General features: G+C 32.1%; 1 protein-coding gene across 1 annotated transcript in view; it reads right to left on the reverse strand.

Moving 5' to 3' along the window:
• The window catches only part of LOC123664162 (atrial natriuretic peptide receptor 1), an 82,988-nt gene that overhangs the window by 43,373 nt on the left and 13,045 nt on the right, over window positions 1-26,570 (reverse strand). The window contains exons 4-7 of the mRNA XM_045598763.1: window positions 18,391-18,505; window positions 17,851-17,998; window positions 16,411-16,609; window positions 9,605-9,696 (exon numbers count right to left, since the gene is read on the reverse strand). Of these exons, the coding sequence (XP_045454719.1) occupies window positions 9,605-9,696; window positions 16,411-16,609; window positions 17,851-17,998; window positions 18,391-18,505 (554 nt within the window). The remainder of the gene's footprint in view (window positions 1-9,604; window positions 9,697-16,410; window positions 16,610-17,850; window positions 17,999-18,390; window positions 18,506-26,570) is intronic.

Genomic DNA, 26,570 nt, shown 5'->3' on the forward strand with positions numbered 1-26,570 from the left:
ATTAATGTCACTTGTCAAGAGTGAAGAAGTGAATAATGATGGAATAATGAGAACCATAGATTATACACTTATGATCTCCTTTCCACAAAAAAAGAATTATCAAAATCGTTTTATAAACGACGAAGTTATCCCCGAACATACACACACACATATATATATGTCGAATGTATATACGGTCGAATTGAGTAACCTCCTCCTTTTTTGAAGTCGGTTAAAAATACTCGTATAATAAATAACATAATTAAATTAGCCCCAATTAGTATATCTGGTAATCGCACTATACCGCTTAGTTCCTAAACTCTATTAACAGTTAAAATCTCAACAGATTACAAAGCTTAAAACTACACGATAGTGAGATTAAATACACTATGAAAGGGATCTGAACTTAAATTGGTCGTTTAAGAACGGTGAATAAGTTTCGTACGGCAAATAGATGTACAATTGTGTACATATATCTTTAATTTATAACGGTACATTTAAAATTCCAGTGACAAATTTGTTCTCACATTCATTAAAGAAAATTTGTATGTATGTGTCATATCTGTTAATTTGTCTTGTATTTTTTTTTATCGATAAAGTGGCAAACACAAACGTACCGTCAGTCTGATAGTAAGCGGATACCATAGCCTATGGACGCCTGCAATACTAGAAGCTTTCCAAACGCGTTGCCGACCCTAACCCCTTATCCTCCTCAGCTCTGACTACCTCACTACCTACTGAAGCACAACACTACTTGAGATTAGCATTATTTAGCATTAATAGCATTATTTTTTTAGTGATTTTTTTTACGTTGAGGTACTTTCTAAGTCAGTTCGTTCCTTTCCAGCAAGATATTTCCTGCTGAGCTCCACCTCAATAATTAATTTCCATATGACGGAATACATTAGTACTTTTTTAATGGAATGCGATTTAATGTGCCGTTATTAATATGGAAACACGATTTGCTTTACTTCAGATAAACTAATGTCGTCACTAAATTAATCTGTTACTTGATTTTTAAGCATCACAACACTAAGAAAATATTAACACTAAACTTCTCGTTTCTTTACTGATAAATATGGATTTACCGATATTACTAATAATTTTTAAACACACAACCCCTGTTAGGATACTCTCGTGGAAATATGTACGTTTCAACGAGAGTATCCTAACACGGTTCAATAGAAATATATTTAAAATTAACCGGAACAAACAGATAAATAGACAGACAGACAAAAAAAATGTAAAAAATGTTATTTTGGTATATTATGTACCGTGTATACATCTATGTGCATTTAGTAGAAAGTGGTTATTTTAATATTACAAATAGACACTCCAATTTTATTTCTTTGTATAGATTGTAACTATTATTTCAAATAGACTTGAAATTGTAATCAAATATTTTAATTAATTGTAAATATAACCATATATTGTTACAATAGTGCTTAGGGCGTTATATTTATTATTAATCCCAAAAATTATTTTCTATCAAACGAATAATTAAACACGCGAGATAGTAACAGAGCAGAATATAATATTACAAATTACGAAATACAAAGGATACAAACAAAACAAAAGCAATTTAGTTTCGCCTCATATCTAGAACTATTACAGGAGCAATTATGAAGACAGTTGTTAATGTAATATTTGTCCAAGAGCAATAAACTCGGAGAGTAAACTAGACCTATTTTATTACTAAGACATGTGGTCCAGGCGTTGTTCTATTTCAAACCAGTTGCGAAAAGCTGCGAAAACTATTTTCATTTAGCCTTCTCTGCCAATTTCTGAACTAAGTCTCGTACTATTTTAATCTCAATAAAAATAAAAATAATATGTATATGAATTATTCCAGTGCCTTATACGTGCCCCAAGTGCGATCGCACATTTCGTGCGAAGACTGGCTACATCAGCCATATCCGGGCACATGAGAGGGCGGAGCAGAGGGGTGCCTGCAGCTGAGCCATGCTGTATCGCTGTGGTCACTGTAGCCGAAATCGGCTGGGACCATCATCATTCTTGCGAGAAATCTTTCTTAATCTACGGCAATGCAGGGATGAATGACGTTGTCGAAATGGTATATCGTGTTATGAAACATTACCGAAGCCAAGGCACTGAAATCCTTCACAATCCAAAACTATCAGCAATGTGTGTTTCATGCCATGAACTGGATTCGTACTAGTAAATTTTCAAAATATATTGCGAAATCCATTATATATGTATACGGGATACAGAGAACCAGAACAGGTCAGTATTCAGAAGTAAAATAATATTATCATTGTATAACAGAAATTACTTTTGTTTACGTAGTAAGTAGTTGCTTATTATAGAGGTTGGAATGTGAAAAAATCAAATTATATTTAAAAAGAAATATAGATAAAATAAATTTTAACAGAATACCAGTCTATCTAAAAGGTTTTATTTAGGTAACTAATTTCGTTTTGATTTTCTTGTTACAGATCATATTTAATAATTAGGTTTATAAGTCATTACTCGCACAACTGGGTTTTTTTTTTTTGTTAATATAATAAATATACAAACTGCGAAAGACCTTCATTCTCTCAGCTTATATGTTACAAAACTCATAAAGTTTGTTTTTTTTTTGTAAAAACAAACGTTTTGCTAAAGCAGAAAACAATTCAAAGTAAATGGTAGTGTTAAATTAATAAAGCCTCAGAATTTAAGAGCTCGTTAACACAATTATATAAGGACGATGAAGCAATTTGTACATTGAGTGCAGAACTTTGATCCCTGTGGTATATTATGACCCATTTCTAGTGCCATTTTTAACACTAAATTGTTGAGAAGTTGCACTAAAATTGTTTTATAAGTGTATTTTTAAATGACTTCCAACAAAGGAAGGTTGTTCGAAGCTTTATATATTTGAAGACATTTTTAGAAAACTATTTAAACATATGTTCTGGGTTATAAGGACGTTATTCAAATACTTTCAAATATGCAGTAAATAGGTAATAGGTAGTAATAGGCAATGGAAGCTCTTAGTGAGCCTCTTTATTGAAAAAACTCTGTAAAAATCCGGATCTAGAGATTTTTATTTTATTTTACTAGACAATCCAACAGCTTTGTGATACAATAATATGAATATAGCCAAAATAGGATCACACTGATATGAACAACTTAATTACTATGAAATACATAACTAGTTACTTTGAAATATTATGTTAAACAAATAAAGGGATACGTTCAATCTTAGCCATTGTAATGAGCGGTGTGTTCGTGTAAAGGTGAGTGCGTATTAGTGTAGGTATGTGCTTTAAAGGCGAATGTGTACTCGTGCGGGTATGTGCATGAATATGTAGGTGTTTGTTTTGATTATTTTTGTTATTACTAGGAAAACTGCGTCTTTTTGATTTCATCCTTTATTGACGCTTTCGTTCTTAACTATAAAAGGTCTAAGTTTGAATACTCTGTATAGTATGTATTGATAATACGGCAGTGGACCGAGTTACGTACGGAATTAGTCCTTACTTAAGACGTATGAAACAATGGTTTTAATACGTCTAGAGTACCTTGATGGAATCCGCAATTCAATTGGGGATAAAATCTCGCTGCAATCTGTTTTCCCAGTTATGATATAATGTAATGATGGCATAGGGATTCAATTTGATATTGTCTACAGGAATCAATATAGTAGGGACAGATTCTGTAAGCTTTACAATTCAGAATCCTTATAAAAAAATCTGGAGCGATTCAATCCTGTCGATTTATCCATTGTACATATCAGTTCAACCTAATACAGTCCACTGCTGGACATAAGCCTCCACAAGTTCGCACCAAAAATGTAGTGAACTCATGTGTTTTGCCCATAGTCACCACGCTGGGCAGGTGGGTTGGTGACCGCAGGGCTGGCTTTGTCGCACCGAAGACGCTGCTGCACGTCTTCGGCCTGTGTATTTGAAAGCCGGCAGTCAGATGGTTATCTCGCCATCGGTCGGCTTTTTTAGTTTCAAGGTGGTAATGGAACTGTGTTATCTTTTAGTCGCCTCTTACGACACCCAAGGGAAGAGAAGGGGTGACTGCTGTATTCTTAATGCCGTAACCACACAGCAAATCCATTGTACATAGTCTTACCCTAAATATTTTGCTTTCGGACAGGATTTCTTCGAATTCTTTTCCTTACTGCTTTGGTCGCCTTTTTCGTACGAACGCTACGTGGATGGCCAGATCTTTTTCTGTCACAAACAGAGGAGGTTTCATTGTACCACCCTATAGCCCGGTATACAAACATTTAACTAATTACAAGCATATGGGGAGGGGTATGGGGAGAATTAAAAATTGTATTTGGCTTCATACTTACTTTGTGTAATACAATCACAGCAATTCGGTTGTCTTTATCACCCCACTCCGTTTTAATATCACAAAATATTTTACAATGTATTGGCGCGAAAATGAGAAATCACAATGGACAAATATATAAAAATGGCAGACTCCAAATTCAAATGTAATATTTTGTTTATTTTTATTTGTAACAGTATTTATGGCCAGACTATTTGTAGAGGGGCTGTGGCTTTTATTATTAGTTCATTCAGATATTAGTCACCAAGTTATAATCATATCTATCGATATGATATTAGTAAATAAGTAAACAATCGTATGGTCGTAAATTGAAAACAAATAAAAGCATAAAATACATACACTAAGCAATAAAATCAAACAATAAATGAAAATAAGATTAGAAAGACACTTTTATTTTGCAAGCAACGTTACGATTTATGTATCTGTAACATTATTACGCACGCGTTTTGTTTTCCAAGAGTTTATCTTATCAAGAGTTTATCTTATGTCAAACTGGATTCATCTTATTAGGGTTTACATAATGTTCGTTGAGATGATTAAGCTTACGTAACCAGAATATGGACTCTCCAAAGTACCCTCGAGGACTTTTCAATAAGTTTTATTACTTGTTTTATAAATACTTGTATAAATGATAAGTTAGATCTTTGTTTGTCATTTTAACGATTTTACCTTAAACCAAATATTTATTTCTCTATTATAATATATGTAAATTTAAGACAAAACGTACCAAAAAATGAAAATCAAAATTTCTATCCTGATATACGTTTGAATCAAAGTTTTACAAATTATTGTTATAAAAATCGTTAATATATTAATTATTTAAAGTTGATAAGAAGCTACAGCCGCCAAGCCCAGAAAAAAAGTGTGTTTCAGCTCCGACGCACGACTGAAGCTTATTCCTTTAGATCGACTGTCTAAATCGACACAGAAAATGCTTAATAGTCTAAAAAAAAGATTAACACCATATCAAATAATAAATAAACGAATGAAATAACTCCATCTACGGCGTTACTAGAAAACGTCATTATGTCATCAATTGGAACTCTATGTGGTTCCGATAGATGGCGTTACGAGAAATGTAACGAGGTCTTTATTTTACTTTTCATATTTTTGTCACTACGGGGGCCTTACATGAAAATCGATTCTTAAGAAATAAACTTCAATAAACTCCAAAACTGTTAATCATTATACATTTAGTTCTATTTTTCATTAAATGAAATGAATGAATGGTAAAATTGCAACGATACGAAATAACGATAGAACGCGCTTGGGATACTTTTGGTGTCGCAGGCATTTATAAGCTACGGTAATCGCTTACCATCAAATGAGCCATACGCTTGTTTTTCGACCTAGTTGTATTAAAAACAACTATAACTATCTACAACGCCTCTAAGACCATAAAAACATATACATACTTATTACAAAACACACGTAAAAGAAAAACACCTAATGATATTAGACCCAACTAATATACAAACAGAAACCTTCCACACGGGAATAATCACACCTATCTTAACACCTCATCTGACATTTTGCGTCTCAAAGTTCCGACGTAAACAGACCCTTTTATATAACCGTCTTTTCGTTACATATTCAGTAACTTTTCGAGGGTTAGAAAATAGGGACAGCTGTTCGTTTCAAGCTTATCAGCCCTTTAATATGCTTATTTACTTTGAAATACATACAAATAAGATGCAAACCTCATTTTGTTAGAGCTGAGGGAAGAACACATGGTGATAAAAATTGGATATTTCAATTTTATTTTAATATCACCTAGGGGCTGTTTCATTCGTAACAGATGAATTTATCTGATGTATAAAAATAGTTATGTTACAAATAAAAGAGTACTATACCCGTGCGAATAATTCGCACGAAATAAGTATAATAATTATCACATTACAAAATTACAAAAAAAATATTATCATACGCGAATTGATTTGAAATTGAACAATAAAAATATAACCGACCGTTAATCATATTGACGATGTTTCAAAATTAAAGCTGTCATATATATAATGTTAATAATTAGTTAATTAATTTACAAAAACGGCAATAATAATTTTTATTAGTTGTTGATGCCGGTAGAGCAAGCAATTAACTATTTATTTATTTCACTTGGACGAACAGTAGTTGCTACACTATAATTTTCACATAAAAACTATACTACCATCTATAAAATGATATAAAATCTATGTGGAGCAATTGTGAGGGTTTTTCTAAAAAGGAAGGCAAACATCTTAAACCTTAGCATATTTATAAACATGATGTATATAAAATAAGTTTGCTTTATATCAATCGAATTCTACCTCACTAGGTAGATTTTCCATCCGCTCTCGCATCCGACTCTGAATCCAAAAGTTGTAGTTTATAAGGTGTTGATAAATCCTGTCCATAATTTATGTGTAAAATTATCAGCAACCAGACTGCTAACAAGTATTATATTTTGTAAATATTTGGTTTGTTAACTGAGTACTTGTTTAACTGAGGTAAAGCACAGCAGGAAATGTCCTGCTCAAAATATGGAGTAGCCCAACTGGGGTATCTCGACCTTACGGAACAACACAGTTAAATAATACTGCTTTCAAGCAATGTTGTGTTCCTGTTGGTGAGTAAGGTGACCAGAGCTCCTGGGGGAAATTGGGGCTAGGATCAGCAACACGCTTGCAACATTTCTGGTGTTGCAGGCGTCTGTAAGCTATGGTAATCGCTTACCATCAGGTGAGCCGTACGCTTGTTTGCCGACCTAGTTGTATAAAAAAATGCTATTATAACAAGATTTAGTTACGTAATTAGAACAGAATTAATTTGTTTAGTACATATTATAATTATTAGCCTACTAATATAAATGCGAAATTTTGTGAGAATAGATGGATGTTCAGACTTTTATGCCAAACTACTGAATTTATTGGAATTTAATACATATATAGCTTGAGATCTTATACTTAGGGTACTTTTTAACTTGAGATTCCCATGGGATCACGTAATTGCGTTGGTGAAACTGCGAGTAGCACCAGTAGCAGCAGATAAGGAAAATAATAAAAAGTAGTAACAATAATAACGATAAAATATGAGTATTTAGTATTACCATGTTATACTCAAAAGAGATAGGTCTTATAATATTATTTGACAATGCCGTAGGCGAGGGCAATTCTTATATAACGAAAACAAAATCGTAGCAAGAGATCCTTTACTACGGGATCATCTTGTTTTCGTAAAAAACATTACTCCATCTGATGAGCGCTTTTTTATTCGGATCACGTAACATTTAACAAATAAATTAAATTCTGCTAACCCTTTTTAGATAATCTTAATATCGAGTCCTTTTAATTTATATATTTTTTTCCAATTTCTTTTTTCGTTACTATATTTTGTGCCTTCTAGTTGTGCTGATATCACAAACAACTTTTTAGTATTTACATAAAGTTACTTCATGTTCTATGATATAAAGTTGTAGATTTAGATGGCTGAATAGTAAGTAATTAGCGAAATTTTAAAAGACAGAGTGGTAGGTATTTCGCATCGCATTCAGTCCGTAATATCCCACCCGCCTGTAACAGGCCTCTTTCTCCATTTAGGAGTAGGATTGGAGCTTAATCCACAACGCTGCTCAGTGAAGCAGGTTGGCGGATGTGTTCCCTACTATGAGTAACGATCACTATCAGGTATTTATGATAACGGCTTAACGTGCTCTCCGAAGCACGGTGAGGAGACCTGCAAGGGCTTACATCCAAACCGGAAAGAAATATTTTACAAATACAAACATCCATCCAAAGCGGGAATGGAACCCGCTAACCGCCGGTATTTTAGGCGACTACTAGCACAAATAAAGCAGAGCGGTTGAAGAAATAGATATTTATTGATAATTAAATATTTATATTAAATACCTAATAATATATATAATAATGAAAAATCATTATCACTTAAATTAAATATATATTTTTTATTGTTTTCCGTGAATTGTCATTTTCCTGGTGAAAAGTAAGAAAAATTATGATTGGCGTAATTTACTGCTAACTGAAAATGGATTTTCGCGATCAAATCGAATCCAATATTTTCTTTGACACAAGGATGAAAATTTTACTCGCAAAAGACCCTTGGCATTTACGAAAACTATAAAAAAAATTATTACAATTTTTTCAATTACAGCTTAATCGGTAAGGAATACTTTATAACTTAAAAAATAAATCTGAACTACATAACTATTTGTAGGTAATTACTATCCAAATCAAATCAGTATGGAATGTTGGAAAGAACGTTAACAGGAATTCCACGTCGAATCAAGATTCCGAGTCTCTAGGTCAATTGCCCTAAAATAAAATGAACTAGCAACACTAGATCTAAGATAAACGGATAAATATATATTGTTTTATTGATATATCTAGGGATTTTTCAAAAATATATAGCGATCTTAAATAAATCTATATAATTTTTAGTAAAATTTATATATTACAACAAAAAAAATTAAAAATTAATATTTTTTATATACAAACGAATTAATCATTATCTTTTTAGATAGATGTTCCAATCAATAATAGAAGTATCAAATATCGTTCGAAAATCAGGAATCACTTATTTCAACGTGATAACTTATATTTTCTCTTTTACTATACAACTGTTCGGTACAAATTCAATACACGTGTTTAAACTGAAGACGTTCTCTCAACATCCGATTTAGTAGAGGCTAGCAAAGCGAGACAATAATATCCATAGAGGAAAAACCTTAAGAACTTCGTATTAAAAGAGAGATTGACTAGAGATTGACTTACGAGATTTGAACTATTACTCAGTATTATATTATCCGCATCAGCATATTGCTTACATATCTCTGATATCTGTATGCTGAAGGAATTTGTAGATTTTTTGGCTAACATAAAAATAAAATATTATTATCAACATAAAAATAAAATATTATTATTCCTATAAGTTTGTAAGGAAATGCTTTTAGATGTGAATGATGAACTTGTGTAAGCTTTAGCTAAATTAAATTACTACAATTATTTTGATTGGTACGTGTATTTTACCTGAACTATTTGTAATTGTTAATACTTGGTAAATTGAATTCGTGTGCATAATAATTTTATTTCATTTCGTGTGACTAAATACTCTTTGTATTACAAATGAATGATTACAAATAAGTAAAACAATATTTATTTAGTAAAATTGTAAGACACACAATAGTTATTTCTACATAATATATATATTCTATATCATATACTTTTGAAAATGTTGCAAGCAGTTGAAGCTCAGTTTTAAACATATTTTTGAATTTGAATAATTTTAATATGTGTTTAAAGTATAAAACGCCACTAACCTCAAATTTGCTTGTTTTCGGGTTCATATCCAAGAGGGAATAAGAAGCGACGCGGTCACCATTTTCATTAATTATCACTTCACCAGTTATACCTGAAAAAAATGAAAGAATTAATGACATTAATAAAAAAACTTACTCAATAATTGCGTTTGCTTGCAAAAGAAAAAAAAAACCGACCTCAATTACATCGACCAGTAATACAACGAGGTACACGAAAAAATAAACTAGTAAATACTCGTTATCAAAGATTATTCAAAAAGTAGTCATCAGGTCTCGGTTAAATTGAATTGGGACCACATAATACGCACCACCTTTCGATTTAAAAAAAACCATCGAAATCGGTTCACCCAGTCAAAAGTTCTAAGTTCATACATAAAAAAATCGAATTGAAAATCCCGTCCTTTTTTGGAAGTCGCAAAAAGTAGTTTTTGTATTCAATATCTAAAGCAAGACATTTCTAACATATAACATATAACATATTACAATGAAAATCTTTTGACAGGAGACGACACCGTGCTATTTTTAATTCGTGCAATTTATTTTTGTGTTACCCACACATTAGGGAATGATATTGAAAATTGTTTAGAATTCCCTAATGTGTGAGTAACACAAAAATAAATCGCACGAGTTAAATTTTAACATTTAATTTAATTATAAAATCGATCAACTTATGGCTCTCAACAAAATGTTTCTGATATAAATAAAAAGCTTAAAACTATCTAAAGCCGCAGGCAGAGACACAGAGGCAGATAAATCTTCAATCCTAATACTTTTGAAAAGATTATTTTAAAGGGCAGCGGAACACTTACAGAGCGTTTGACTATTACATTGCAATAAATGTAAAGAAATTATAGAAAAAGTGTGTGTGCAATTCACCCAAGGCAGGAGTGAAACAAGTAGCATACGAGAGATTTGTTTACCGAGAATGTATTTCATTCTCTCCTATAATATGTGTTTGTTTCTTTATCGTATTAATATTCAGTACATGATAAATGCTAAAATATAAGATCCTCGTAAATAGCGACCTAACAAAAAAAAAAGTATTACAACACAAAATTAATATCAAAAAAAGAATAATAGATACATCAAAAATTACTTCACAAGATGATCCGGATTTGTGACAAAAGATAACATAATAAATAAAGGTTACATAAAAATGTCTCAAAAAAAAAAAACTGAACAACTAACATAATAGAACCACGTACGCTCCAATAGCGCTTGTCTCAATAAACTTGGGTACAATCGCATTAACGTCAGGCTTATTAAGGAGGCAAGTGGAAATATAAAAACAAATGAAATAAGAATTGTTAAAGTAGTTGTGAACATGAACATATGGCTTGTATATATTTATTTATTTAAATAAACGTATCACATAGACCGAATGTACGTTTGCTTTTAGACGTTTGTCCGAGGGATGTATTTATGCTAATATAAAGACCCATTTTGAGCCAACATTACTGCTTCTTTTAAACTGATTTTTCGTAAACAGCTAAGAAGTGGGATGTAATTTTTGGTGTGCAGTATAAACTTATTGGTCCTTGCTTGTACATACTTATTTTATACATATAAAGAAAAAATATATATTATGTAAAGTATGTACTATCAAAGGTAAGAAAAACTGTGTTTAAAGTGTGTGTTCTGGACCCACGACATAGGATTTTCTTACACTGACAACCGTTAATTGTAAAGCGTTACTTTATTTGTTATACATTATTTCTGTGCCTCCTGTGACACAGTACAAGTGGAAAACATACAAATCGAAAATCATCATTTAACAGAAGACTAAAAACAAGGTCTAAAAAATTATTGTTCGTTAACTAAGTGGGTTAGGTTCAATTTGATGATCTTCTTATGAAGAGTGGCACTCTCTTTCTATGTACATTTTTTTTTTCATAAATATTTAATTTTAAATGTAGTTTATATTTTTTTAAGTTGTAATTTTTTTCACCATTATCAGGTGTTTATTTTTGTGATAAATAATACTTGTACAGTTAATTTACACCTATAATTTGTCCTTCTGTAAACTCTAGAGTAATGATCCTAGCGGAATGTTCCTCAAACAAAAGATAAAGCTATAAATGCCTGGTTTCTGCGATACAAGCTGTGCTTAGTGCAGATGCCGTTAGAAATAAGTTCATTGTATAGTCTTTCATGGCAATAAAGATTATTATAACCCTATAGACTTAGTTTTTATCACAATCACATAATTTACCAAAATTTTACTAGTTCACGAAACTTTTAGGTTCAAAAGGATATAACTCTAGTTACATCAATATTCACGAACAATATACTGAAAAATTATTGTGAAATTCAATACAATCGCATTTAAATCACAAACCAACGAAAAATAGTATTAAATACTTCCAGTGATTGTTACTGAAAAAAGGACGACCAAACTTGACAAATTACTATATTCACGAATCTTTTAACAGAGCTATAATAATAATAATAGTAATAATATACTTTATTGCACATTTAAATATAATATAAATTTTAACATAATTATCCCTTTGTTGATAAAAAAGAATTCTGTAACTATAGCAGGTAGAAGAAGGTGAATTAGACCAAAAATAATCTTCATTTTTTTCTCATAATGCTCACGTCAAATCACAAAAGGGGTATAACTCCACTTATATCAATTATCACAGGAGGTAGAGATTTTAATTAAAATTGTACTTACTTTATTGAGTAATCGTGAAAATCTTAACTACTCATAAAAGACTGTTGCGAAGATACGGTTCAAAACTATTACAAGTTATACGTTTAACGGATGTATGTAGCTTACTATTCTACCTTCATAATATAACTTTATATGATGCTGTATATTGTTACGGTCTTATTCATAAAAAAAGCTTATAGAACGATTATAACGTTCATTAGTTAAAATGCTCGATAAGCTTATAAAACGTTTGATAAAATTGTCTATTCATAACAGTTATATAAACTGTCTATAACTAATAAGCGTCTATAAGCAAAAATGTTGCCATTACTGTGAAGTTCGCAAAAAAAACTTGACGAACTTACTGAATCGACCACAGATAATGTGTATCGATCATGTATCGATTGACCAAATACGTCTGATCATAGTCAATATTACGGCTTTAAAGCATATTTTGGCATATTTTATCTACGGAATGTCAAGTGGTTTCATTCAAACCAACAGTCGTCGTGCAATTTGTCTTGATTTTATTCTCGAAGTAGAAGTTTTAAAAACGTGTAGTTTATGTGAAAATGGAATCTCAATTAAAGGTTGTTAAAAGGCAGAGAAGTGAAAATTGGTTGGAGGAAGATAAGGTTTGTAGTGATACACCTAAAATTGGACTAAAGTAAGTCAACATTTTTATAATACCTATTAAACTAACGCTTGCTTATGCTTCTATTTATTAGATGATATTAAAAGAATTAATAAGGGAGAGGGTTACAATCATCGAAAACAAAAATACAGACGCAAACACGAACGCGAAAAAGGTGGCGGCTTGGAATAATTTACGTATTAGGTACCAAATTCGAAATATTTTGAATAATTTAATAAGATTTTTGTGTAAGTAGTTTATTACTCAGCATATCGTGTTTTAGTTTTAACAATATGGCCCGCACTCCGAGAACACTGCAACAAATAAAAGCTCAGTGGGGCATAATAAAAATGTGTGAGAAAAAAAAGAAGTGCCTGGAACGGAAACAAACATTCCAAACTGGGGGTGGTCCACCACCTGCTACTGACCCACCAACTGGTGATGACATAGCAGTGTGGCTCCCTCATGAGTTTACTGTAGACTCAAATGAGTTTGATTCGGATAACCAGGTACATCAAAGATACACATACTTGTTCAATAAGTATTCCATCTGCTGTAAAGAAATATGTATATAACTATATTAATTCTTGTTTCAGCTATTAACTGACAATAAAATGGAACAACCAATTCTAGTCCCTAAATCACCACTTCTCTGTGAGAATCCTGAAGCAGAAATAGACATGGTATGTGTATTATACAGTTGGCAATAAGTTGTAGCCTAATTCTGTTACCAATTATGTTCTTATACATTGTAATGTAATGCAAAATAAATAATTTTAACTTGATTATTTTAGATGTCGCGACCAGGCACATCTACGAAGACCATACACAACACACCAACAAGTACCTTATTGGTAAATATGACACGTTTTTATACTTCATTTGCATCCTATTGCGTGCATTAAACTGCAAGTACCTAAATAATTTTAAAAATATTCTTTCAGGTGACACCAGCAAGTACCTCTAAACAACTAGACATACAACAGATCACCACCACACCAACAAAGAAAAAAGTAAAGAGTCCGAATTATAAATTAAAACATAAACTGGTATATAATTTTTATCTTTATTATTTTTTTTTTTATCCTGATACATACCTATAGTAAATAATATTTATATCTGTTTGTGGCACTTAAATCAAGATTTAGTATAAACATGTAATCTGAATAATAAATTATAACAATATACAAACTAAAAATGAATTTAATAAACTGATGTTAGTGAACTTAGTACAATATAGTAGAATCAATTATTATTTATGATACATACATTATTTTGATATAATTAAACATTTCTTATTTTAGATCAACAAGGGCAGTTCAAGTGCAGCACTACAAATAGCAGAAAATGAAATTGTCTGTAGAAAGGAACTCCACGAGGCGCAGATGGCAGTTGAAAAACAAAAATTAAAAAATTTACTATTAAAAGAACAATTAATAAAAAGCAAATTAGAATATTATAAAAATAAATAAATTGATTGCAACAGTATTTTTTATTATCAACTATTCACTAAAATGTCTCCTAATAAAAGTTTGTAATGCAGCATTAGCACTAGCATTACTCCGTGGAACTTCTCTAGACACTTCTCTGTTATATTCGACCCCACTCTCTAACTGCACATCGCCATGGTCCACTGCAATATTGTGAAGCACAGCTAAAGCAACTATTGTGGTCTTCACATTTTGTAGCTTGCAGGTCATGCCAAATAGAAGGCATTGAAAACGTTGCTTCCAGACTCCAAAGCAACGTTCTACAGTATTTCTTGTAGCAATATGTGCTTCATTATATTTTTCCTCACTTCGGTTCCGAGGCCTTAGAATGGGAGTGAACAGATAAGGTTCTAATTTGTATCCAGAGTCACCTAAAAGTCGTCCTCTAAATGACCCTGTCTCAAAACGCTCTTTGAGTGATGATTCATTAAAAATTCGGGAATCATGAGTGCTACCTCTCCATCTGGCAACAATATCTCGGATGCGGAGATGTGCATCACAAGTTACCTGTGATAAACAAAACATTACAATTTGATAGGAAAATATTATAGTGTTCTATAAAAAAGTAATAGAATGAGAAAATACCTGAACATTGAGTGAATAAAATCCTTTTCTATTTATATAATATTGGGCTGCATCACCTCCACATTTGCGGATTTTGATATGAGTACAGTCAATACAACCAATTACAGTTGGGAAACTTCGAATTCTATGAAATTCTCCCATCATACGCTCTTCTTCAGCAAAAGTACTGGGCATTTTAATAAAAGAAGCTGAGTGTCGTGCAAGTGCACGTGCAACTCGGGTACAAATCCGACTGGTGGTTGCTTGCGACAATCCATGGTGGTCTCCAGCATCTTCTTGAACCTGTAATGGCAATATAGGATTTACACAAGGTTCATGTCGTACCTAAAATAATTTCGTTTATGATTTTGTAACATAATATATTGTTCAGATTGTAAAAACTTACCTCTCGACGACCCCAACATCTTATTGCCGTTAAAACTTGGATTTCAGGTGATGTACCAGAACCTCTTCTATCTAAGTTGAGATCATCACGTACTAAGTCAATTATGTAAGTCGCAGTAGATTTCTTAAAGCGATAACGCTTCCGAAAGTCTTCGTCGTTCAAAGAAAACGGATCACTCCTGCTTTTGTACACTTTTCTTCGACGCGTGCTATTTTCAAGTTCAATAGCTTCAATAACATCTAAGCTGTGTAAAGCTTGCATTTTTAATAATGCAATTTTTAAAGTTATTTTATTTAGTACAACAGACAACTTTACAAAATAACATTGACAAACAATTTGTGTGTCAAACGCCAGTTTCTTATTAATCAGCTGTTGTGAGTTCGGCCATCTTGCATCTTATAGTACTGTTATAGTAGGGTCCTGCCCTCTATAACTTTGTGATAGGTTTATAGAACTGTTTAGTGTTATAATGCTGTTATGAATACAATTTTTTGCCAATGTTCTTATAGCGAGCTTATAGAACACTTTAGGTGTTCCATAACTTTTTATGAATAAGACCGTTAGAGTTTAGACAAGTTTTATAATATATTCAAAAGCAACAAGTCAATGCATGTTTATAATCCGCCTATTATTATTTTAGTAACTAGCTGTTCACACCGGTGTATTCGCGTTAATTTTATATAAAAAAGTAATCAGTAAATGAGATATCAAACACGAAAAGAATTTTTCAATTCGAAACAATAGTATCTGAGATTAGCACGCTTAAGCAAATAAACAAAAGAGCTTTAAGCTTATAGTATAAAGTAATTACGTCTTCATTACTACCATTATAATTTGTACATATGTAGATACCTACGTATACATTACATACGTATTTGGTGTACTTAATTTTTATAATAAATCATTTAAACTTTAAGCGTTATAAATTAAAACCTTATACAAGTCCCTGTAATGTGCAGAAGACTTCAGAAAATAGATCAGAAGTTGAGTTAGATCCTAATCATCGCCGTCAGCCCACGTCGTACGTCGTCGACGTATAAAAAAAAAACAAACCTTGAAACGTTCTATTCCACATGTTGCGAATAACCGCCGCTCCATCCAACTCTCCCCTGGGGTCGTCAGCCTGTCGTAAAGTATCGTTTAGTGCCAGCGCGTAAAGAAGCACAGCATCGTAAAAGGCAGCTACGAATGTAGAGACAACTTCTCCCTTGCCGAATGTGTAGTTGTACTTCGTTTCTGCCAGTTGTTTGACCTGCGAAGGTTGAAACATTTAACAATCATCTTTAGCATACTATAATATTATAATATATATATTTTTTTATATAACTAGGTCGGCGGATACAAGCGTATGGATCACCTGATAGTAAGCGATTACCGTAGCTTATAGACATCTGCAACACTAAAAGCATCGCAAGCGCGTTACCGACCCCATCCCTAAGCCCTCCGGGAGCTCTGGTCACCTTACTTAGCAACAGGAACACAATACTGCTTGAAAACAGTATTATTTAGCTGTGATCCTATGTAAGGTTGAGGTACTACCCCAGTCGGGCTGCTCCATATTTAGAGCAGGAAATACCTGCTGTGCCCTACCTCAGTTATTATTATGAGGTTCATCTTGTGATCCACAATTGTCCAATTGTTGAGTGAAATCGACTTTTATTAATGAGAGAAACAGGATGTACAGCGTAGCATCTTTGACATGCCAAATATATATATATATTTCAATGCTGACAGATATAATCGTATATTATGTATCATAACTTTTCCAAAACAAATGTATGCTACCAATATTTGTACACACTTCAGTTTCATTTGAAATTTCCAGGATGTTCGGTGCCATTTTTTTATGTAAGAAATATATCCATATAATGCCCGTGCTTTTGTTATTCCAAATTTTTTTTTTTTTTTTTAATGCATCGGTACTTCACTACAACTTAAGAAAACTTAGGAACTAGCCTTAGAATCTCTAAAGTTGATGCTAGACCAATACCAATATATACTAAGAGTGCTAACGTGCAAATTTTTTTTAAATTATATACATGCACACCTATATATATTATACTAAGTATACATATGATTTTATTGTACATATTGTTTTATTATATTTATTATTTTTTTTATATTTACACTTACTTGCTAACTACAATATATGTACACTTATTTTCTAGCTAGTTCAGTGCCACTTATCTAACATTCGATAACCAAAAACAAAGCCTTTTAAGCCTTTGCAGTATTCATTTTTCTTTTTTCACTTCAAAATGTTTAGCTACAAAATTATAAAGTAACATTTGTACGAAAATCAACTGATCATAAAAAAATATATTTGCTTTAATGGCGACCATTGTTAAAAAAAATCTATAAAAAATCTCGTATGCGCTACGGCTGAAATGGCACATACAAAAGTTTACAGAATAGTGCTAGTGTGTAGTTTACAGTGCGTTGACCTTAACTTTTTGTATTTATTTAATTCTTAACATAAAAAAAACTGTTTACCTGATCCGAAAATTCTAAATATTCTTTTTTCTCCGGCGCTGGACTGGTTACGGTAAGGACAGCACTATATGCGCGTCTCGCTCTTTCATTCCTTTCATCCGTATCGCCTTCTACCTTCCACGGCTCTTTGGACGAAGCTGATGCTAAGCTGTTTTGAAAAGTAGGGCTTAGCTATATAAAACTTCAGAAGCGGAGAAGTAATTTCAAGCATGTTTCTCAGGATTGGTTATATTCTTGTTGTAATATTTATTTAAAGTTAATAGATTATTTTTCATTTGTTTTTAAACAAATGCGTTTTAAAAGGAGAGAGTAATCGTATTCTATACTTGTGTAATAAGAATAAAGTAGTAAAGAAAGAAGTGAAAAACTTTATAAGTAGAAACTCGCTAAGTTATGGATAGGGTTAGAAAAATATATATTTACTAGTTAGTGTTTATATTAAAGAAGTTAGCCTCTTATGGATTAGACAAGAATATGTCAAAAAGCGAACGAAAACAAGGGTTTAGTTACTTCTAATAAGGTATAATTTAAAATACTTACTTTGAAAATAACTCGATGTTGAAGAACACGTACTCGCCAGAGGATACCATATTGAGATCATCTGCTGCCAGCATAATCTCTCGAACTATGCTAGGGTTGGCGCAAACCACCACAACTGTGAAAGAAATATCACATAAATTAAACGGAAAAAATTGACAAGTAAACACTTTTGTGTTAATTTTTTTACATTTTTGACGCCGCGTTAGCGCAACGGTCACAGCCATGGATTGTACCTTTTGGTTGGCGGTTGCGGGTTCGATCCCCGCACATTACAAACATTTGTATTGGCCATACAGGTGTTTGCCGTGGTCTAGGTGTTTGTGCAGTCCTTGTGGGTCTCCCCACCATGCCTAGGAGAGCACGTTAAGCTGTCGGTCCCGGTTACTATCATGTACACCTGATAGCGATCGTTACTCATAGTAGGGAATATATCCGTCAACTCGCATTGGAGCAGCGTGGTGGATTAAGCTCTGATCCTTCTCCTACATGGGGAAAGAGGCCTATGCCCAGTGGTGGGATATTACAGGCTGAAGCGTAGCGCGTAACTACATTTTAAAGCTTATATTTCATACCTGTTACTTCGTCTATTATCTTTACAACACTACATAGTGTAACAAGTAACATTACTTATTAATTTTTATGACATTTATCTTGAACTTCGATTTGAATCTTTCATCAACTAATAAAATATTTACAAGTAGGTTTTTGATAACAAATTTGTGTGGCCAATACAGTCACTTTTACAATTAAAAAATTAGTTCTACAGTAGATTTATATATAGAAATAAAAACCCAAAAAGAAAACAAGAGAAATGCAATTAAATTGACAATCTTATTCGCTGAAATATAGTTAAACTAGCTTTTACCCGCGGGTTTGCTCGCATTGAATTTTTTTAATTAAAATGTATCCTATGTTACTTCTAATACCTCCAAGAATATGACTGTGTACAATATTTCATGATGTTCGGTTAAGTAGTTTTCGCGTGAAAGCGTAACAAACAAACTTACATTCACATTTATAATATTAGTAGGGATTAATATTTAAAATAAAACATAATCACCCTTCAAATTTACCTATAAAATTTCATAAGATCGAGTAATTTCTTATCGCCTATAATACAAGTTCAACTTATTTTAAGTGTTTGTTCCAATAGTGGTCCATATCTGCATTGTGATGTCCGTTTAGAAGCAATACACAAGACACAGACAAATAGATTTATGTATATTTCAAACACAATTGTATGAATATCACAAGTGGCTGTTGCATGTTGTGTTAAATATTTATATAAGCATTCGCATGATTGTCGAATACTGAACGACGAATGTTCATATTAACATAGTATGTCAAGTAACAACACACACGAGTCTAGTACTACTAAAACCATCTTAAAATGAAACGATAACGTTACATAACTATAAGGTGATTCTGCAAAGTTAAAAACGTCAAAAAATCTACATTTTTAAAAGGCTAATAAAAAGTCAAGGTAGCAAAAATAATAATTAATTAAAAAATGACTAAATCTTAACATTAAGAACATAACAAACTTAGGTAAGCAATGTTATCCAGCAACCTTTAAATTGCGTAAGATGTATATTTATATCTAAACTTGTTGTTATGTTTCACTTAACAAGTTTTATTTGATATTCATGATGCCAGAAAAACAATGAAAATAATCAAACGATAAGGGTGGTATCCATATATTTCACATCTCAGTCATTTTGTTTAAATATATATGCATGAAATAACTCGCAAAATTACGACAAATCAAAATTTACTACTATCCAGCAAACAGTTTAGCTTATAGAACGTGCTAGAAACAATTATAATTGCTCACAAACAAAAAAAAACGATCAATTTACATCAACAATTAATACAGTGTAGGTACTCGCAGTGAAAAAATAGTCAACTTCCCGCTGTCTGTTTGCCTAGATCTTTAAAAGTGCGCAGCAGATTTTGATGCGGTTTTCTTTAGTATAGGTATAGAGTGATTCCAGAGGAAGATTTATATATATATTACACATGCATAATATAGTAGAGGAACACTAATAGTTTTTGCAACCGTGCGGTGCCGGGACGGGTCGCTTAGTTACGAATAACTCAAAAAGTATTTGTCAGATACCAATCAAATTTAAAATGAATTTTATAACAATCACCGGCTTCCAAAAAAATAGTCATCAAAATCGGTACTCTTAGTAAAAAGTTATGAGTAACCTCATAACTTTTTACTAAGAGTACCGCAAAAAAAATAGTTGAATTAAGGACATACTTTTTTTTTTATTTGTTTAAAAAAGCATTTTTTGCCATTCGCATATGTAGAAGATCATGTTTGCACTATTAACTTACCTATTATATCAATTAATAAATAAGTAAAACAATGGAAATATAATTGTAAATTACAATACATACAAAAATATGAACGGTATATAAATTTATCTTTATAATTTTTTTTATAAAGCAATGTATTATATTTTGTAGTAAGTGTACAAATACTGCCAACTATTATTAGCTAGCATGAAAATAGCTCCGTTCTAAATTAACGCGGAAATACCAGTATTTATGTTTGAAAATATAACAGCGAATGAATAATTAATAGGAATCATTTAAATCTTAAGGTGCTATTTTTGTATTGTATCGTGAGTTGTTACGTTAATTATTCACTTATAATAAGTTTATAAACGCCATTTTGATAAGAAATTCACGCTGTCTTTTCTAAGTCCTAAAGTATGATTAATGTTTTATAACAGTAGGCTTATCATTAATTTAGGGTAATTAAGGGGCTATTTCATCGTTTAGTCGATGTTAAAAAGTTTTCTTTAATATAACAATACCTCTCTAATACATAAAAGTAACGATATATCTGGTCATGTCTTCATCTGTAAGATAATATTTTTATTTGTAACCCGTAAAACATTTGTAATTTTCTAGTTAAAGATACACAGGCAAATGGTACCTACTCTACCTACTTCTGATTGAGTCTCAGAAAACCTACTATCATCATGTGTGAGAGAAAAAACTCTTATAGCAAAATAAACTTTATTTGCATATCCAAATCCCCACATTCCGTTTACATAATTATTTTATGTAATTCTAATTTTTTTTGTAACGATTAAAAGGTATTAAGTCATAGCAAGTTTTAAAATAAAACCTGCCAAAGTATAACCGTAATACGCTAAAAGTTACTTTAATCCTAATATAATAAGGTAAAATTTTAAACGTCATTTCCATTTCACTAAAGATAAAATATGTCTTAAACACCTTCACTTTATTTAAAGCTCTCATTTGGCACGCCTCGGAAATCATTAGCAGTTTAAACGTCCAAAGATATATTGACCTCACGTTCAATTATAATTATTCTCGAGTTGGATGGAGTCCACCTACTTAGCACTAGACATACACAGCTAAACTCTTACGGCTAGGAAAAAAATGTGTGTCAGCTTCGTCATGCGACTGAAACTAAGGGCCTATTTTACCGGTTGTGGATATCGCTATTTGATGGATGACGGTATCCAGCAGATAAAGGTTATGATGTAGTAATGTTTTTACCATCGGCTTATTAATTTATGAGATATGTCTATCCGCAAATGTGTATATAAAAGTTGAAGTTTATTAATTTGGTAGAAACAAGTCCTAATGGTCTATTTTACCTTCCACTGTTAAAGTCTATTCGTAACTTATGTGCAGGATAAATTTTATCCAAAAATGGTGAAACAGTATCTAAATCTTAAGCATATCCTTAAGAATGTTTACTGTGACATCTAAAATTATATTTATATATTTCTCGAGCGCTACCATTTCACTCCTTAAATTCTTTTAATACCACGGGCCGTTTCTTAAGGTATAAGCTGCAACAATATGATAAATATTTTAAAACATCCTTAACAATTAGCCATTAGCATATCTGACGTTTTCATCCTTACAAAAATTGTATAAATATGTATACCGAGTATATTTATATCACCTGATACTATTTGTGTTCAAGCAAGACATGTTCATCAATCAATCAATCAATCATTACAGCCTATACAGTCCACTGCTGGACATAGGCCTCCACAAGTTTACGCCAAAAATAACGTGAACTCATGTGTTTTGCCCGTAGTCACCACGCTGGGCAGGCGGGTTGGTGACCGCAGTACTTACTGGCTTTGTCGCACCGAAGACGCTGCTGCCCGTCTTCGGCCTGTGTATTTCAAAGCCAACAGTTGGATGGTTATCCTGCCATCGGTCGGCTTTTTAAGTTCCAAGGTGGTAGTGGAACCTTGTTATCCCTTAGTCGCCTCTTACGACACCCAAGGGAAGAGAGGGGGTGGCTAAATTCTTTAGTGCCGTAGCCAAACAGCACTAAGACACAAGACATGTTGATGAGTTTGAAATATGATGAAATTTGTTAACGTACAGACTAATACATACTAACGTCCATATGATAAAATTATTGAAGAAAAACCTCTTTACGCACTTGGGCAGTAAAGATAGGTGTAAGCACACATTTTCTTTCTCTTTTTCTCTCATAGCCGTTTCGTGTATCTAACATACAATGCAGGCCTATTGTGCAGAATTTTTACTTTGGTAGTGTGTAGTAAACTCGTTTTTATTTATTTATTCTAGAACAATGTAATAGATGCCAAAATCAAGCTTAACATGTGAAAACATCTATTAGTAACATCAACTTAGAAAGATTTGAAACAGTGGGAGTTAATTTTATAATAATGCAATAAAATTTCAGTCAACTGTTGTTTTCTCCTGTAATATTAGCAATTAACAGAAAATGTTAATAAATAATGATACTTTTTACTTAGTTGAGACTAATTTTACTGATTACTATTCTACATCCAAGCACATCGCTTTAATACAATATTCAAGTATAAAGGGTACATAAGCCAAAATACAAAATTCGCAGAGAACATAACAACTTGGCGCCCCATAGACAATCAAACGAATAGGATCAGAAAGCAAAGTTTGTTAGCAAGTGACCTTGTCTTAGAGAATTCATTTTTATAAATCATAATAAGTGTTCTCACTGGATACTTATATTTATTAAAAATATAATGGAACAGATTAATAGTTTTAAAACTGATTTTTATTTGAAGTCAAGACTTATTTTATTAAAATTGCCGAAGACACAAAATGTAATTAAAATGTGTAACTATTATTCATTTTTATGTTAGTCACACATGAGGGAATTCTAAACATTTTTAATATCATATCAAAAATCAACCGTTCCAGCGGGGATCGTACATCTTCTATTGCTTCATTGGCTAGAGCACCGACACGGCGAGTCGGAGTTGCGGGTTCGATCCCCGCTGGAACGGTCGATTTTTGATATGATATTAAAATTGTATTACTAGTTTTAAACTTATTATTGTCTTGCGTATCTTATATATAAGGAAAGAGCGGGGCTTCCTACTACAGGTATTCATCACTTCAGCCTATCGCAATCCACTGCTGGACATAGGCCTCCCCAAGTTCACGAGAAAAAAGCGTAAACTCATGTGTTTTGATTTTGATTTGCTAGTTACGTCTAGACAGGAATCTATTTACTAAATTCTGAGAGTTAACGTTAGAGAACTAAGCTTGTATGACGAAAATGGATACCACAAAGACGTCATTGAGTCACAAGGTCCGACTGTGGTCGGTAACGCTTTTCCATATGAAATAGGAATGCATAATAGATTTGTAAAACGCATAACTTACCTACATACAACTATAATCTGCACATAAAAGAAAATCGAGTCTAATTGTATACATTTATTTATTCGTCACAAAAGAAATATGTTACTAAGCGTATAAAAAAACATCAAATTTATATACATACTGAGCTCGCAAACGTTGCCATATATGTTATTAACCCCATAGGGTTAGGGGTAAGGAAAATAGACGTTTGCCGATTCTCAGACCTACCCAATATGCACACAAAATTTCATAAAAATCGGTCCAGCCTTTTCGGAGGAGTATTTTAATTAACATTTTGACACGAGAATTTTATATATAAGATAAGCACGGTCACATAAAGACGATTAAAGCATACAGATAAAAAGAAAGCAAAGACAACGTAGTATTTAAATTAAATAAATTTTATTTAATTTACATGTACAGATAAATGCGTCGTTGTATCTAATGTAGATACCACTTACATAGCCACTGACCGGTGGGTAGGACTTTTTTCACTATCTATATTTACCTAGTATCATTCAAATTATAACTCAGAAAAGGGAAACAGTATCCAAATTTAATATTGATCAAAACCAGTGATACCAGATAATTGTAACATGATACAACTTATCAGATTCATTCTACCGATTCTGTTACGTTAGCCAAAAACATAACCTATGATAATTTATCATATAGCGAATCATCGGTGCGTAAATCACATCTTGAACCTGTCTTTTCCAATACCGTTTCGATAAACAAACAAGTGTAGAACACGACTGAGAAAACTCAACGAAACATTTATTTCTCACTTCAAATCTATAGTTATTCATTCAAAATACACACTTTTAACTACATTAAATACGATATGACACTAATAACTTATACGCCATTAATCGAGCAGCAACGCTAGCCGCACAATAATTAAACAATAACTGCTTCTTCACTTATAAATTATCACATTTAAAAGGACAACATTACCGCCAATACATGACAAAGTTGGCGACTGACCAATCAGAAAATTAAATTAACTATTCGGAAGATGATGTCTCCACCTTTATGCTCTTCCGGTACTTCAACAAACAATAATCATAATAAGAACATTTAAATAATAACGATATTTATTGTTTAACTACCCTGCAAATTAGATAACAAAGATAGTGACAGACTAATTGTAAATTAATAGATATTATGCTTTCGGTAGATGGCGTCAGCACCTTTGTACTGTTCCGGTATCAAGGGAATAAAAAATAAGAGTAATATCGACACAAAATGCAATATTTTTAATAATTGTTAGAATTAAAAATTGAATTGCTAACACAAGTTAACTCATACGAGTGCAAAGAAAAAAAAAAAGGCTGTATAACAATTAAATATATATTATTTCGAAATATTACTACAAACATTTTGACCACGCGTTCATGCAACGGTCACAGCATCGCCTTGTGACTGTTGTGCTGGTGATTGTATGTTCGATCCTCGCACATAGCATGCATCTGTATTTGCTATACAGATGTTTGCCGTGGTCTAAGAATTTGTGCTATTAAATTGTGCTGTTTCTAGACCCTCTACACTGGAGTAAATCCTCCTCAGGGCCGTTGAGTGTAAGGTGTTTATTTATTTTATTTATTTATTAATAAACAAACGTAAAATATCACTTGTTAGTCTTAAATTATTCAATACAATTTATGCGTTTATCGAGCAATATTCATATGAATATCGAAAGAATCCAAGCACCAAAATTTACTTAAGAAACGTATTTGATTCTGCCATAGTTTGGCAAAAACTTTCACTTTTATTAGGAAAAAGAGTTGGTATAAATTCCCCACTTTTCTCCATGACAGATCAAAAAAAGCTACAACTAAAAAAGTACAAGTAAATTTCGTAACTGTCAATAAAGTTGTGATAGCTCGGTGGGAAATCGGACGGTCGGGATCAAGCGAGAAGATCATGGTTCAAATCCCCTTGTCTTGTAATTTTTTTTTTTCTATTATGTCGGTAAAAACGAAAAATATTATCTATATTTTATCATTATTATTTTTGAATTATTTTTTATTTTAGATTTTTTATATTTACTTATATTTTTTATTATTGTCGATGAAAAAAAGTTTGTTCATATTTTATAAATAATTCGTATTTAAATATGATTTCCAGAAAACACGATTTGTTAGAGGACCTATCAGTTTTTGAAAAGCAATTACTCTCTCTTACTCTCTCAATCTTGTATTTGTGTAATTTCTATCAATTTTTAATTTATCGTCATTTTTTATTTTTATTTTTTATTTTGCCTTTGCGTTATTGCGTGCCTTATACATGCGTTAATTCAATATTAATAATTGTGTTTATAGGCAAACGAAAAAAAAAACTGATATCGACAAGTAATACAACGTAGGTACGCATTATCAAATATTACTCCTAAAGTTATCACCAGATCTCGATGAAATGTGACCACATGATAAACACCGGCTTTCGATTAAGTTAAAAATCATTAAAATCGGTACAGCCAGTAAAAAGTTATGCGGATTTTCGAGAGTTTC

Source organism: Melitaea cinxia, chromosome 21, assembly GCF_905220565.1.
Source record: "Melitaea cinxia chromosome 21, ilMelCinx1.1, whole genome shotgun sequence".
Taxonomy (NCBI): Eukaryota; Metazoa; Arthropoda; class Insecta; order Lepidoptera; family Nymphalidae; genus Melitaea; species Melitaea cinxia.